The sequence below is a fragment of the Rhinopithecus bieti genome, unplaced genomic scaffold, assembly GCF_001698545.2.
Source record: "Rhinopithecus bieti isolate Rb0 unplaced genomic scaffold, ASM169854v2 scaffold_13577, whole genome shotgun sequence".
NCBI lineage: Eukaryota > Metazoa > Chordata > Mammalia > Primates > Cercopithecidae > Rhinopithecus > Rhinopithecus bieti.
Window position 1 is genome coordinate 656,039 of NW_016807867.1, and position 15,722 is coordinate 671,760.

General features: G+C 44.5%; 1 protein-coding gene across 7 annotated transcripts in view; it reads right to left on the reverse strand.

The window, feature by feature from the left end:
* Positions 1–15,722, reverse strand: part of SLC35D4 (solute carrier family 35 member D4) — a 152,376-nt gene that overhangs the window by 56,135 nt on the left and 80,519 nt on the right. For all 7 annotated transcript variants that reach the window (XR_001887657.1, XM_017883987.1, XM_017883991.1 and 4 more), the window contains 2 exons: positions 9,628–9,697; positions 5,543–5,636 (listed from right to left, as the gene is read on the reverse strand). Coding sequence is in view for 6 of the 7 variants with exons in the window: in XM_017883987.1 (XP_017739476.1) it covers positions 5,543–5,636; positions 9,628–9,697 (164 nt within the window). In the remaining variant the exon portion in view is untranslated. The remainder of the gene's footprint in view (positions 1–5,542; positions 5,637–9,627; positions 9,698–15,722) is intronic.

The window sequence follows — 15,722 nt, forward strand, 5'->3', positions numbered from 1 at the left end:
TCTCTGTCTCTCTCTCTCTGTCTCTCTCTCTCTCTCTCTCTCTCTCTCTCTCTCTCTGAGAGAGGGTCTCACTCTGTCACCCAGGGTGGAGTGCACTGGCATGATCACAGCTCACTGCATCCTTGACCTCCCAAGTGATCCTCCCATTTCAGCCTCCCAAATAGCTAGGACTACAGGTATGTGCCACCACGTTCAGCTCCTCATTTAAAAAACATTTCCTGTAGAGATGGGGCTTCACTGTGTTACCCAGGCTGGTCTTGAATTCCTGGGCTGAAGTGATCTTCCTGCCTTGGCCTCCCAAAGTGCTTGGATTATAGGCATAAGCCACTATGCCTGGCCTCTTTTCTCTTATTTTCTTGGTCAGTCTAGCCAGAGGTTTTTCAGTGTTGCTGATGTTTTCAAAGAATCAACAAATATACATTATTTTTCTGCTTTCTATTTCATTAATGTCCACATTAAACTTTATTATATCTTTCCTTCTGCTTACTCTGAGTTTAGTTTGCCCTTTCTTCTTCTCTAGTTTCTTAAGATGGAAGCATAGGTTATTGATTTGAGACATTCATTCATTTCTGAAATAGGCGTTTACAGACCCATTTCCCTTCAAGCACTACTTTAGCTGCATCTATAAATTTTGACATGTTGTATTTCTGTTTTCATTTGATTCAAAATATTTTTAATATCCATCGTAATTTCTTCCTTGACCCACAAACTATTTAGAAGTATATTTAATTTACAAATAAATGGGGTTTTCCTAGATTTTTTCTGTTGTGAATTTCAAATTTAATTCTGCTATGGTCAGAGAACATACTTTATATGATTTCAATCTTTTAAAACTTGGGAGTTGTGGCTGGGCGCGGCGGCTCACACCTGTAATCCCAGCACTTTGGGAGGCTGAGGCAGGCGGATCACGAGGTCAGGAGATCGAGACCATCCTGGCTAACATGGTGAAACCCCATCTCTACTAAAAATACAAAAAATTAGCCAGGCGTGGTGGCGGGCGCCTGTAGTTCCAGCTACTCGGAGGCTGAGGCAGGAGAATGGCGTGAACCCGGGAGGCAGAGCTTGCAGTGAGCCGAGATCGCGCCACTGCACTCCAGCCTGGGCGACAAAGCGAGACTCCGTCTCAAAAAACAAAACAAAACAAAACAAACAAACAAACAAAAAAAAAACTTGGGAGTTGTTTTGTCAGCCAGCATGCTATCTATTGTGGAGAGTATTCCATGTGTACTTGAGAAGAATGTGTATTCTGAAATCAGTTGGTGGAGTGTCACATAAATGTCAGTTATGTCAACTGGTTGACAGTGTTGTTCAAGTCTTCTATGTACTTCTATATTCATGCTTTTCTACTGAGTTGTTCTATCAACTGCTGAGAGCGCAGTATTGAAATCTCCAATTACTATTGTTAAATCTATTTCTGTTTTCTATGACTTGTTGCTTCACATATCTTGGGGTGCTGTTTTAGGTGTATACATATTTAGAACTGTTATATCTTCCCAGTGCATTAACACTTTTATCATTATTAAATGTCCCTATTTTTTTATCTAGTAATATTTCCTGTGATAAAGTCTATTTTGTCTGATTTTAATACAGCCACTATACCCAGCTCTCTTATGGTAACTGTGTGGTTCTTCCATCCTTTTACTTCCAGCCTACTTTTGTCTTTTTTTTTTTTTTTGAGACGGAGTCTCGCTCTGCCGCCCAGGCTGGAGTGCAGTGGCCGGATCTCAGCTCACTGCAAGCCCCGCCTCCTGGGTTTACGCCATTCTCCTGCCTCAGCCTCCCAAGTAGCCGGGACTACAGGCGCCCGCCACCTCGCCCGGCTAGTTTTTTGTATTTTTTAGTAGAGACGGGGTTTCACCGTGTTAGCCAGGATGGTCTCGATCTCCTGACCTCGTGATCCGCCCGTCTCGGCCTCCCAAAGTGCTGGGATTACAGGCTTGAGCCACCGCGCCCGGCCTACTTTTGTCTTTTAGTCAAACTGTTATAGACAGCAAATAGCTGGGTTTTGTTTTTTAAAAAATCCAATGTGACAATCTCTATTTTTGTCAGGTATTTAGTCTATTCATATTTAATGTAATTACTGATACGGCTGCTAGCAACAAATCTCTTAGTTTTATTCATGTTTTATTTCTCTTTCATATGTGAAGAATAGTTTTGCTGTATATCCAATTCTTGGTCGACAGGTTTTTCTTTCAGCATGTTGAATGTGTCACCCCACTGCCTTCTGGCCTCCACTGTTTTTGAAGAGAAGTTAGCCACTAATTGCACTGTTGTTCCCCCATATATGTTGAATAATATCTCTCTTGCTGCTTTCAAGATTTTCTCTTTTGTCTTTCAACAGTTTGATCATAACGTGTCTAGGTCTTTTTGTTTATCTTACTTGGGACTCACTGAACTTCTTGAATTTGTAAATGAATATTTTTCAACAAATTGATTTCTTCAAATATTGTTCTAACCCTCTCTTCTCTTCTGGGATTCTTATTACACATATGTTGGTTGCTGTATTTGACGTCTCACAGGTCTCTGAGGCTGTGTTCACATTTTTTCAATTTAAAAAAACAAACAAACCTGTTTTTGGCCGGGCGCAGTGACTCATGCCTGTAATCCCAGCACTCTGGAAGGCCAAGGCGGGTGGATCACCAGGTCAGGAGATCAAGACCATCCTAGCTAACATGGTGAAACTCCATCTCTACTAAAAATACAAAATATTAGCTGGGTGTGGTGGCACGTGCCTGTAGTCCCAGCTACTCGGGAGGCTGAGGCAGGAGACTCACTTGAACCTAGGCAGAGGAGGTTTGCAGTGAGCTGAGATGGCGCCACTACACTCCAGCCTGGGTGACAGAACGAGACTCTGTCTCAAAACAAAAACAAACAAACAAACAAACCCTATATTTTTAGATGGAATTATTTCATTTACTTTACCTTCCAGTTCACTTATTCTTTCTTCTGCCATGTCAAATCTGTTGAGTCCCTCTAGAGCACTTTCAGTTCAGTTATTGTATTTTTTATCTCCAGAATTTCCATTTGGTTCTTTCTTTTCCTTTCTGTAAATACTTTATATCTCTTTATTGAGATTCTGTATTCACTGAGTCTTTGCTTCAATTCTTTAAACATGGTTTCCTTTTGATTTCTGAATAAATTTAAATAGCTGTTCTGTAGTATCTTTAGGCTAAATACTACGTCTGAGGACAGACACTCAGAGATAGTTCTTACTGACCACTTTTTTACTACACACAGATCACATTTTGCTTCTCTGAATGTCTCTCATGTTTTTATTGAATACTGAATATTTTACATAACATACGGTAGCAACTCTGAAATCTGACTTTCCCCACAAGATTTGTTGTTATTGTTGTTTTGCTTATTTAGTAATTTTCCTGGACTAAATCTGTGAATGTGAAATCTGTCTCCCATATAAGCTACAGCTGCTTATGTCTTTACTCAAATTTTTTTCTTGTTTTTATTTTTAATTCTGGCATCTAAGGGTCATCCTCATATCTGCATAGCTTAGTGTTCTGGCAAAGACTAGTCAGAAATTTTGCTCCAACATCTTGGGCCAGAAACGCTTTCCCCTGCTCCTGACTCTGTGTGCAGGCTGGGAGAGCACATTCAAACCTCAGGTTGTTTTCACATCTGCCCTGGCTTTTACTTTCTGCTAACTCTTTCACAGCTCCTCTGTGTGTGTATGCAGGCTCCGCTGGCCAGGAATATGTGAGCCTGTTCCATCACTACTGCTCATATACAGACTAAGTTCAATCTGATATATATTGAAAAAAAATCAAGCCCCTGATAGCTATCTCATCTCTCAGAACTACCTATTAAGTCCCCAACTAGACCACTGGTCCACTGCTTGTTCCAAAGAGTTGGAACTATAGCTGTCTCATCTCTCAGAACTACATATTAAGTCCCCCACTAGACCACTGGTCCACTGCTTGTTCCAAAGAGGACTATAGCTGTCTCATCTCTCAGAACTATGTATTAAGTCCCCCACTAGACCACTGGTCCACTGCTTGTTCCAAAGAGGACTATCAACTCAAATTAGTAAAGTTACTGGTCTTTTGTGTTCATGCACCACCGAGTTGGCCTATTTAACAGACAATCCTCCAAACAGAGTGAACCCCTCTTGGAAGTGGTGGTAAGGCTGCTGGTTTTCACAGCCTAGCCTGCTCTGGTTGAACTATCACACTGGGGAGGAGGGAATGGGAGTGATGATAGGCAAGAACACCACAGATTCGTTCTGTTCCTACCCAAGGTTAATAGTTTTCATGAACAAATGCTTCTCAGTTTATTGTATATCTTTGGTCAAATTTTAGGGAGCTGAAATGGATGGTTTTGACAGTCTTCTTCCAGCTTTCTAGCTGTTTTTGGGAAGAGGTTTCATCAACCTCCTCACTCTGTCATGCCAGAAATCAATATCTCAGCTACTTTTTACATTCTGCTAGAATTGGAATTATTAATGCTATTAAAAAATAGGCCATGTGGGCTGAGTGCGGTGGCTCATACCTGTAATCCCAGCACTTTGGGAGGCTAAGGTGGGTGGATCATTTGAGGTCAGGAGTTTGAGAACAGCCTGGCCAAAATGGTCAAACTCCATCTCTACTAAAAATACAAAAATTAGCAGGGCATGGTGGCACGCACCTGTAATCCCAGCTACTTGGGAGGCTGAGTCAAGAGAATCGCTTGAGCCTGGGAGGCAGAGGTTGCAGTGAGCTGAGATCATGCCACTGCACTCCAGTCTGGGCAACAGAGAGAGACCGTGTCTCAAAAAACAAAACAAAACAAAAGCAAAGAAACAAACAAAATGCATGTGGGTGAAAATATCATTAAAAATCTTATTTTCAAAGCAAAATGTTTGAGGTTTTTTTTCTGGAGAAAAATCAACCCAAAAAACACAGAGATGACTAAAAGCCCAAGTTAAATAATGATTTCATTAAATTAAATTTAATTAATTAAGGAGGCTCACTCCTTGGAAGCAGCACCTAGGGCCCCTACAACTTGCCTCCCTCATAGGCACTAAGGAAATGAAACGTGCCAATAGAAGAAGTTGGCCCCACCATGTTTCACTTAAGACTGGGCATCCACAGCCACTTCCCTGCTCCTTCTGGTTCTTTGTGGTTTCCCCCACCACTTTATCTTATGCTTCGCCCATAGTTATTCAGATACACAGAGGTTGTTCTTAGAATAGTCCCTTTTCTAAGGTTTCATAGAAATGCCCCAACCTGGCCATTCGTCTATCTTCCTTTCTCTATCACCTTGGATCAACTGAGTGTTGCCACTTGAGCTCTGGACACCTGCACAGCCTCCAGGAAGGAAAGAAGGTGCCTATCCATGATTGCCTTCCAGGACTGTGAGAAAGATGAAATATGCCACGTTGATAAAATGAGTAGGCCTCAGAAATCATTACCTGAATGAAGGAAGGATCAGGCTCAGGGACAGTGCCTAGAAGTGGTCTCATGAAGCTCAAACAACTTCACATTACCCAGGCGCTGAGATCTCTGGATACAAAGGCGCTTGAGAATTTCCCGCCCCTCTTGTCTCTTACCTTAGCAAAGAAAATCCAAGCTGCACACTGCGCTGGGGCCAGATGGCTTTTTAGCTTCACTGTACTGAACATGAGAAAGAATCCCAAAAATCCACTGGAAGGAGAAAAGATTCTTTTGTTAGTGAGGCTTGTCTTCCCTTAGCCAATGGCTGACTAGTTTCTGTTACATTTTACCAGTCAATTTCAAATTGTTATGCAACCTCTACCTCATGTGTGTTTTCTAGATCTGTGATCTCTGGATGAAAATAAAAAAATTTTTAAAGTCATTAAGCTCTGTTTTCTAAAAGGGAGGATTTTGTTGATGACAGGAATGGTGCAAAGAAATTTCAGAGGTCTCTGGCTAAATCATGAAAGAAAAATAAAGGTGGAGGACGACACCTCCTGTTCCTTCCCATAGAACTTCTGGAGTTTTGGTGCTTGGCAAGGTGCTTAACTTTTTTTTCAAGCAAGACAAACTGGCCCGAAAAGACTTCCAAAGGGAAACTCACCATATGAGAAGAGAGAGTCTGAACTGGCCTCCAGGCTCATAAGACTCTGAAGGGGAAGGCTGGCTTCAGTGACACATATGGATGAGGCCAGAAGCCCCCCAAATCAGGTTGTCCTGCCATAGGAAGTATGCTTTGGAAATGATGCCTACACATGTGTGTGAATGGAAAGATCCCCACTCATGGGAACCCGAGGAAGGGGCAGCATCTTGGGGCTATTCAGAAGTCTGGACCGACAAGGGCAAGGGCACAGCAGTGGACACAGACATAGTGCTGGAACTATTTTCAAATAGTACGGAACATTGCCTGTGCTGGAACTATTTTCAAAAGTGCCCTGTGTGGCCAGGGCCAAAGCAAAGGGAGAAGGGAGCTCCAAACGCTTCCTGGCATTTGAAGGCAGGACAATTGGGGAAGAGGTGAGAGAGAGAGAGAGAGAGAAAGAGAGAGAGAGAGAGTGTTAGAGAGACAGAGAGGGAGAAGCGTTGACTTCGTGCAAATATGTGCAAGTAGTGGTTTCAGTGTGACTGTTATTTGAACTTGAAAATTGCGAAATAAGAGATATGACTGGAGTTGTAACTCCAAGCTAGAGAGGCAAGTACCGTGAGTTGTACTTCATTTGCATCTCCGACCCTTGACAGCCACACTTCCATCTGACCTCATTACAGGCACTGGTGCGCAGCTCCAATGCAGATCCTAAACTCTGAGCAGGAAAGGCCCAATCTTGGGCTGCTCTTTGTATTTTCAACAGAGCCTAACATGGTGCCTCAGTTACGGTATACATTAACTAAATGCTCGTCAGGTTGAATTGGAAGCAGGTTGAATTGAATTGAACACACCTAAGGCCAAATGTCACAGAAATGTGTATCTTCACTTCATTAGATTAGACTAGTTCACATCCACATTCTTGGGGCAGGACTAAAGATAGGCATTAGGTTTCCCCTGTGTGTATTTCAGCCTGTTTGGTCCTGATGACTCGCAAAGTTTGTTCTGATTTGCATCAGCAGTCATGGGAGGCTGAACAGTTATGGATTAAGATGTCAAGTTACTCACACCCAAAAGGCAAAGAGGCCCCGTGGGTAAGCAGCAGGCCTACCCAATCACACCCAGCACCTGGATTTCTATTCCTTGCTGTGCTTACTGACCCTCGTTACCTTAACCAAATCCCCCTTCCCACCTTTTTGTCTCAGGTTCAGTTTCCTTAAAGTACAAATAATCATAGCAGTCCTCATCCTATCTTAATGGAAACCAGAGGTTTGTAGAACAGTAAGATTACCTAGCCCCAAAGTCTCACTTTATTAACAATGAAACTGGGGCACAGGTACAATTAGAATACAGGTCTCCATGGCTCTTCAGATCTCTGGACCAGCAAGGGCACCGGCACAGCAGTGGACAGATGTAGTTGCCTGTGCTGGAACTATTTTCAAAAGTGCCACTGCGTGGCCAGGGCCAAAGCAAAGCGAGCTCTAAACTCTTCCTGGCATTTGGAGGCAGGACAACTGAGGAAGACGTGAAGCTTCATGGAAATGTATTCTCGACCAGCTAGACAGAGTGAGATGTGCCAGGCACTGGTGGTCATGAGGGTGGGGCTGAAAAGGGAGGTAGCAGTGCTCCAGGCTCCTCTTGGTGGCTCCCACCTCTGCATCCAGGGAAGTAACAACTTCACAGGTGCCTGCCCAACCTCCCAGACTTCCTTTCCCTTGAGTCGTTCCCTCTCCTCTATGCCTCTAGCCACAGGGGTGGCATGATTCCATGCTGACCTGTCCTCTCAGTGCAGACTCTGGGCCAGGATAAGCTCATGCGTTTGTGAATGACAGGCTTCTGGAAGCATCTGGGGCTCTTTTCCATCACTTGACTTCTATGTGACACATTTTTACATTACTCATGGATCTCTTATCTTTCTCCTTGCACTTTCAGCCCATCTACCCCTTGCTAGGGAGGCAGACCTGAAAAGCAGAGGGAGGCTCCCAGAAATGAAGGAATCTGGGAACAGGAGACTCCCTGTTAATGGGGTCTTTGGGCTATGGCTACCATGCCCCTCCTGAGCTCCCCCAGAACCTCCTAAAGGTGACAATGCTCAGTGTGAGATATGGTGGAGCCTCTGAATGACACAGGGAAAACCAATGCATTCCTCAAAGAGGCTGAGCTCTGTACAGAAGCATGGGTAAAATGTAACAGAGTCACATCAATTCAAATAGAGATTTCCAGATCTTTAGAATAAAACAAAACCCTGATTTATCATGTTGCATTATGAGAAAGTTACAGATTAAAAGGGGCAGAAATAGAGCCCAATTGTCACCCCACAAAGCCAACATCAATGGGCTGTGAACTGTGCTACTCTGTTCCAAATAACCAAACAATGGTTGACCTCCCCGGTACACCCTGCTTGCCCATGCTGCCAAATAACCAGACTCAAAGGGAAACAAGTCCGCAGCCGCCTGCCCAGCATGAAGACTCATGCCATGTGATCCCAGCTAACGGGCAAGGCCTAACCAACTGACAGGAACTAGAAAAGTGAATTGTGTCAGTGTTTTCCTGAAATTTTTCTGAGGGTAATAAATAAATCATTCCAAGGTTCAAATGCAGAAACAAACTCTGTAATACTGATTCTTTTTTTTTGGCCCAAACACACCAGAGGAGCAGGACATACCCACCAGCCACATAGCAGCTTTTTAACATTATAAAGAACCACTGTTTCACAAGGCACTGTTTGATATGTGTGGGAATAGGTGGCCTGATTTTTACATAGCAATTCTTCATGATCTATTGACATTGTATTTACAGTCAACCTGAGTAGATCATCACAATGACCACCATTTACTGGGCCTGGCACGAAGTTTAAGACCCAAAGATCAGACAATTAGCAACTGCAATTGTGGGGTTCAACCCGGGTCAGTCTTTCTACCACATCAGGATGCCACACATGCTTTGGGCCTATCCGCAGAAGTCTTTCCACTTCTTGGCATGATGAGGTCAAGCAGAGTGGTGATCATGGCAGGACATGGGGAGAAGGTGAGGATACACTTCCGTGTGTTCAGATGTAGCCCTCCAACTGGCCTATATCCCTGAGTCCTTCCCAAGACCAAGCGCTAATGATCACCTTGTTGTCTAGATATCTCCTAGCCATCAGTTTCCAAAATCTAATTCCCAGAATCTTTGGGTTTGGTGGAGGTTATTTTGGAGGTTGCCTTAAGGAGCAAGAAGGAGGCCAAGGGGAAAGCTGAGCAGGTGGGATTCTGAACCCAAATCTTCCCTTGAACTGGATCCATTTCATCAGTTTTATAGATTGGAGTTCTATGTGAGATTTGCTTGTGGAGAGGGAAAAAAGTGAGAGAATCCTAACTCTAGAGCAGGTGTGAAAACCACTGTCTTGGCAGAGGCACGTCCATGGGCCAGGGGTCCTGGCAGGGCCCAAGCTGGCCCTGAGCATCTAAGGGTGCTAAGTGACAGCCTGCTGGTGACATAATGACTGCTTCCTCACCTGCACCCACCACCACTCTCTCCTGCCACTCACTCAGGTGCCAGCAGTGACCCTGAACTTCATAGAGAGGAAGACACAGCGGACAGCACAGAAAGCATACAAATGAGTGAGCTTAAGATTACCTGGCACAGCAGCTGCCATGGAATCTGTAGAAGTACAGGAATGGGAAGTCCAGGACACTGAAGAGATCACCTGAGGGGCACAGCAATGGTGACACAGTGACTCATGAGGCCTCACATGCCCCTCTGCCCCGTCGCCCCAGGAAATGCAAGGAGGGCTTCTTTAGCAGTCCTATGCTTTCAGTCCCCTGGCCTTGAATTCACTCCAGCATTCCCAGGGATTCTGTTACTGACATTATCTTATCATGATAATAACAATATGATGATAATAATAATGCCCATTTAGTGAGAGCATGCCTTGTGCAGGGCCCAACGCTAAAATCTTTATGTATGTATCTCTTTCAATCTTAGTAACAACTCTGTGAGGTTCTATCATGCCCATTTAAACTAAGGCTCAGAGAAGTTAAGAAACATGGCTAAGATTGCACAACTCTTAAACTATGGAGCCAGAATGTGAACTCCAGTCAATCCAAACCTTAGGCTGTCTCCTCTCTGCTAGGCAGTCAACCCTGCACAAGGGAGTGTGCAGGATAAAAGAATCTTTTTCAAGACTCTTTTCTTCTTTTCTGCCTCATATCTTAAAAAAGGTCATGAATGCACTGCCCTGACTTTTTTTTTTTTTTTTCATTTTCATGTTTAATGACCGCAAGAACAGCACGGGGGCCAGACCAACTGTGCAAATTCATTTTAGTTTGAGGTCCAAAGGGTACATTTATTTCTTGTGAAGTAAGTTCATTCCTTTAGTTCCACTTGGTGCAAGAGGAAATAATCACACATATTGGCTGTTTCCCTCTCTGGAATTTGAACTTGGTCACAAACAAAAAGTCAGGAGATTAAAAAAGCAGAAATCCTTCCAAAAATGTCCGGAGAAAAGGAATTAAGCATTTCCACAGCAGATAGCTTGAGTCTTCCAAATCTGGAATTTCTGAACCCCTTGGAGAGCCTGGTCTTCCAGACCCCTGGGCCTTAGCCTGTCTCTCAGTTCTGGGGTCTTGTGGGGAGAGGGCTGATTCTCCTAAGTATTGCTAGTATATTAGGTGTGCAGTGGAACACACAGGCAGCAGCATGTCCTTCACCACTATGCTATTAATCAAGAGTTTCAGATCAAAAGACATGATGGGCTCCTACGCTTTCTTGGAGACCCGAACAATCTCAAATGATCCAACTGTCTATTGGGAAGGAAAGTTCTGAGCTGGATTTCTCTGGAGGTTTTTTTAAATTATGACTGTTATTGTCTCTGTTTTGTTGCTGCAAGTGAGTGTGTATTTAACTACGAGGAGGGGATTTCTTGGGATCTGGTTTTCATGAAGCCCAACAAGACTTCTTGTTTTCTTTCAGCCACAATTCCTCTGAATGCCTCTACTGTCAAACTGGGACCTGTGTTGGTAGAGGGAATTTGTAAATGACAGCATCAGGTGTCACTTAGTGTGTGAAGAGCATGGATATATTCTGAAGTCCCTTTCCCCATAGCAGTGATAGGCAAGGGTGCCCTGGGGACCCCACACCTAGAGAGTGGCCAGAGCCCTCCATTCAGGCAGGTGGAGGGAGAGTCTGTCCACGTCCATGGAGAATTTGTTCCGTCTCTTTGGCAGCTGTGTGCTCTTGGCCCTTTCCCAATTTCCCTCTCAGTGTGAGAGGAACTGCAGCGCAGCCAGTGTGATAGTGAGGAATGGCGGAGAGGGAGATGAGTGAAACCCAGGACCCTGAGACCTCTCAGGCTGTGCCCCTCTCAGCACCCAGTCTTTCATCAGAAACGCTCCAGCAGGGTGAACGGGACTCATGGCGCGTGGCAGCTTTTATAGCCCAGCCCAGGCTTTGGAGGGGGTCTAAAGAGCAGAAGTGTGGTCAGAGGAAGACTGGGAGGGAGGAAAAGAAAGAAAAAACAAAACAAAACAAAACACAGTCCTCGGGAAATCATAACCCCCACCCAAATCCTGAAAACTGACCCCACAATGGGAGAGACAAAATAAGAATAGCTAACCCTTGCCTTTGAGCCATCGCTAAAACCATCACACGTTGGTTTCTCACACACCACTTAGCTGACTTCACACCTGTCCCTCCTCCTAGAATTAGTGAGTCCTTGAGAGTAGGGATGCTATTTTCCTAATCCCCGCACCCGCTGTGTGTCAGCACCATACAACACACCCAGCACACAACAAGCACTACCAAACCAAGAGTATCAGAAAGACCTGATCACCTCTTGCTTTCCCTAGAGCTAATGTTCTAGTTTCCAGCTGGCTCTGTGGTCCTCAGTTTCAAGCTGACCTCAAATTTTCCCCTTTGATGCCTTCCACCTGCCTTCTCTTTTGCTAAAGTAGTACTCCTAAGCGGAGAGGGTGCACGGCAACCCTGGAACAGCAAATGTTAGTGACTGTGCTATAAATACCCCCGGAAGAGGTTGCAGCATGTGGTTGGCTGGCCCCAGCCACATGCAAACTTGATCCAGGAGCCTAAAAAATGGCCTCAAAACAACACTCCTGCACCATCTAGTGCTGAACTACCTGGCTTAAGCACAAATCAAGTGGCTACAGAGTTGTAAACATGGCCGGGCACAGTGGCTCACACCTGTAATCCCAGCACTTTGGGAGGCTGAGGCAGGTGAATCACAAGGTCAGGAGTTCAAGACCAGCCTGGCCAAGATGGTGAAACCCCGTCTCTACTAAAAATACAAAAATTAGCCAGGCGTGGTGGCAGGAGCCCGTAATCCCAGCCACTCGGGAGGCTGAAGCAGAGTTGAACTGCTTGAATCTGGGAGGCAGAGTTTGCAGTGGGCCGAGATTGCGCCATTGCACTCCAGCCTGGGTGACAGAGTAAGATTCCATCTCAAAAAAAAAAAAAAAAAAAAAAAAAAAAAAAGAGTAAACATGTTTTGCTACAGCAACATGTGGCATTATGCAATGGAGTCTGAGTTAGGCCCTCACTGTTGTGTTCTGCAGTTAAAATTCCACTGACTCTGAGTGAGTAAGTGAAGCCCATTTCTCTAAAGATTACGAAGCATGAAATTGCCATGGTGAAAAGTGTGACATAATATTACCACATTCAAGACTAATTGATATTTGAGCATGAAGAAAATTTCCTCTCATGTTCTTACCCTCAAAACTGGCAGGAAAACAGGAGGTCAGTTCCAAGCAGTAATTAGTGCTGCTTACTCTGTCTCACACATGAGCCACAGACACACCAGGTAACAAGGTTGTTTCTGGGCCAGATTCCTGAGTCTCCCTGCTCCTTTCGTTCCCTGAAATTCTCTCCAGCTCTCTTGACCACCACAGCTAAGGCGCCCCACACAAATAGGAAGTGTAAACTCTTTAAGAGGGGAAATTTCCTCTTATCTACTATACTTAAGAGAGTGCAAGGGGGGAAAGGTGGCCCTCTTCTCAAGGAACGTTCTGAGATTCTCAGAGCAAACTCTGTCGGGGGGGCCATGCTGAGGGATGAAGAAATGCCTGCCTGAGTCCCACCACTGCTGCCAGCACACTCCAAAGGTGCACCTGCAAGAGAGCTCCTCTTTTCAATCACTCAGGCGTGAGTGAGGAGGGAAGCTCAGTCAAAAGCACCATCCAGAAACCCTCACACACCCTCTAGAAGAGTTAAAATAGGACTGACAACGTTAAATGCTGGTGAGGATGTGGAGCAACTGGAACTCCCACACACTACTGGGTGGGAGTGGAAAATGGTACAAACACTTTGGAAAACATCCTTTCTTAGAAAGTGAAACATACATCTACTCTAAGACCCAGTAATCCTATTCCGAAATGTTCACCCAAGAGACGTGAGAACATAAGTCCACAAAAAGGCTGGTATGAGAATGTTCAGAGCAGCCACAAGCTGGGAACAGCCCAGGTGAGCATCCACAGGTAAATGGATAAACAAACGTGGTATATGCATACAATGGAACCCTACCAGCAACAAAAAGGAACAAACTCATGATATACACAACAACATGAATGAATCTCTAAACACTGTGCTGCATGTAAGAGCCAGACACAAAAAGTACTGATGATTCCATTTACAAGGGCTTGAGAATAGACAGAACTTATCTATGGTAACAGACATCAGATCCATAGAGGCCTTCATGGTGTGGAGAGGGAGTGACTAGGAAGGGGCAGGAGGAAGCTTTCTGCAGTGATAGAAATGTTCTATATCTTGGTGGGGGATAAGTTATGCAGGTATGTAGATTTGCCAAAATTGATCGAGCTGTACATTTAACATGTATATTTCATATATGTAAATTATATATCAATCTTAAAATGTTTTTAAAGTACTACCAAATAACTAAGATACAAGTAATAAAAGAAGGGGGCCAGGTGCAGAGGCTCACACCTGTAATCCTAGGACTTTGGGAGGCCAAGGCGGGTGGATCACTTGAGGTCAGGAGTTCAAGACCAGCCTGACCAACATGGTGAAACCCCGTCTCTCCTAAAAATACAAAATTAGCTGGGCATGGTGGCAGGCACCTGTAATCCTAGCTACTTGGGAGGCTGAGGCAGGAGAATCACTTGAACCCAGGAGGCAGAGGTTGCAGTGAGCAGAGGTCGTGCCACTGTACTACAGCCTGGGCAAGAGAGCACGAGACTCTGTCTCAAAAAAAAAAAAAAAAAAAAAAGGGTAAGAAGAAACCAAAAAGAATTGAGCCCTGCTGTAAGATGTCAGAAAGTATGAACAGATCCTTCCAAGTAGACTGTCTCTATGGAGACTGACTGTGACTGTGTCTTAACTGGGGCAATAGGGAACCAGGAAGACAGCTCACCCAACACACACTCAGGCCCCGTGGCAGATGTTCTAGATGGCAAGTGTAATAAGCAAGTGAGAAAGAATAAAGTGCTGTTCTACCTTGAAGTGGGCTAGACTACCCAAGGGTCCCATCAGAAAGTGAATGAATGAACTGGCAGGAACTGGATCCACCCTATAAGAGTAGTCCTGCTCCTTTACAGCAAGGGAGTCCACAGCCACTTCAGCAGTGCCACGGCCCAGCAAAACCCTTCTTATAAGCCCGACTTTCTGTCCTTGGCCTCTGCAATGACACCACCTCAGCTAGCAGGAAACTGTAACAAATCCAAGTTGCAGAGAAGAGTCCTTCAAGAGCAGTGTCCCAGGACTCTCTCCGATGAATCCAACAGGCTCCACAATGCCCTGGGTTGCCCACCGCAGACCCATCCCCCGTCCTGCAGGAGAGGGAAGGGAAGGTGAACATCTGTGTCCATTCTTTTCAAAATTATGAAAATATAACTTGAAGGAAAATTAATCCATGCAAGTATCCCTTCTGGCATAATTAAGCTCCAAACAGGTTTTCAAATGAGAAAGGTGTCCTTTTATTCCCCCAGTACATTTTCTTATTGAGATATAATTTGCATACTATAAAATTCACCCTTTTAAAGTGTACACTTCAGTGGTTTTTAGTATATTCATAGAGTTGTGCAACCATCGCCACTATCTAATTCCAGAACATTTTCATTACCTCAACAAGAAACTAAAGCCTATTTTAAATGACTCCTCTGCCCAGGACATTCTACAATCATATACTTCTGACCACTTTGCATTCCCAACGAGTAATTAAGTGTCCAAGGTATTTTTGTATTGACCTAAAAGTTTAGCAATAACTCAAGGTAAAATGTCAGACTGTTGGCCAAAATGTCTAAGCTATTACCAGCAGTCACCATGTTCAGAAACTGGTGGCTAAACACATCCCCCAAACCAAACGTAGCTCCAGACCAAAATTCAGGAATGTTGTACAGAAGCATTCACTAGAGTGGGATACTGTATAGTAAAGTGTAGGGGGCTGGGCGTGGTGGCTCATGCCTGTAATCCCAGCACTTTGGGAGGCTGAGGCAGGCAGATCACCTGAGGTCAGGCATTCAAGACCAGCCTGGCCGGTATGGTGAAACCCTGTCTCTACTAAAAACACAAAAATTAGCCAGGCGTGGTGGCGGGTGCCTATAATCTCAGCTACTTGGGAGGCTGAGGCAGAAGAATCACTTGAACCTGGGAACGGAGGTTGCAGTGAGCCAAGATCGCATCACTGCACTCCAGCCTGGGCAACAGAGTGAGACTCTATGTCAAAATAATAATAATAATAATAATAATAATAATAATAATAATAA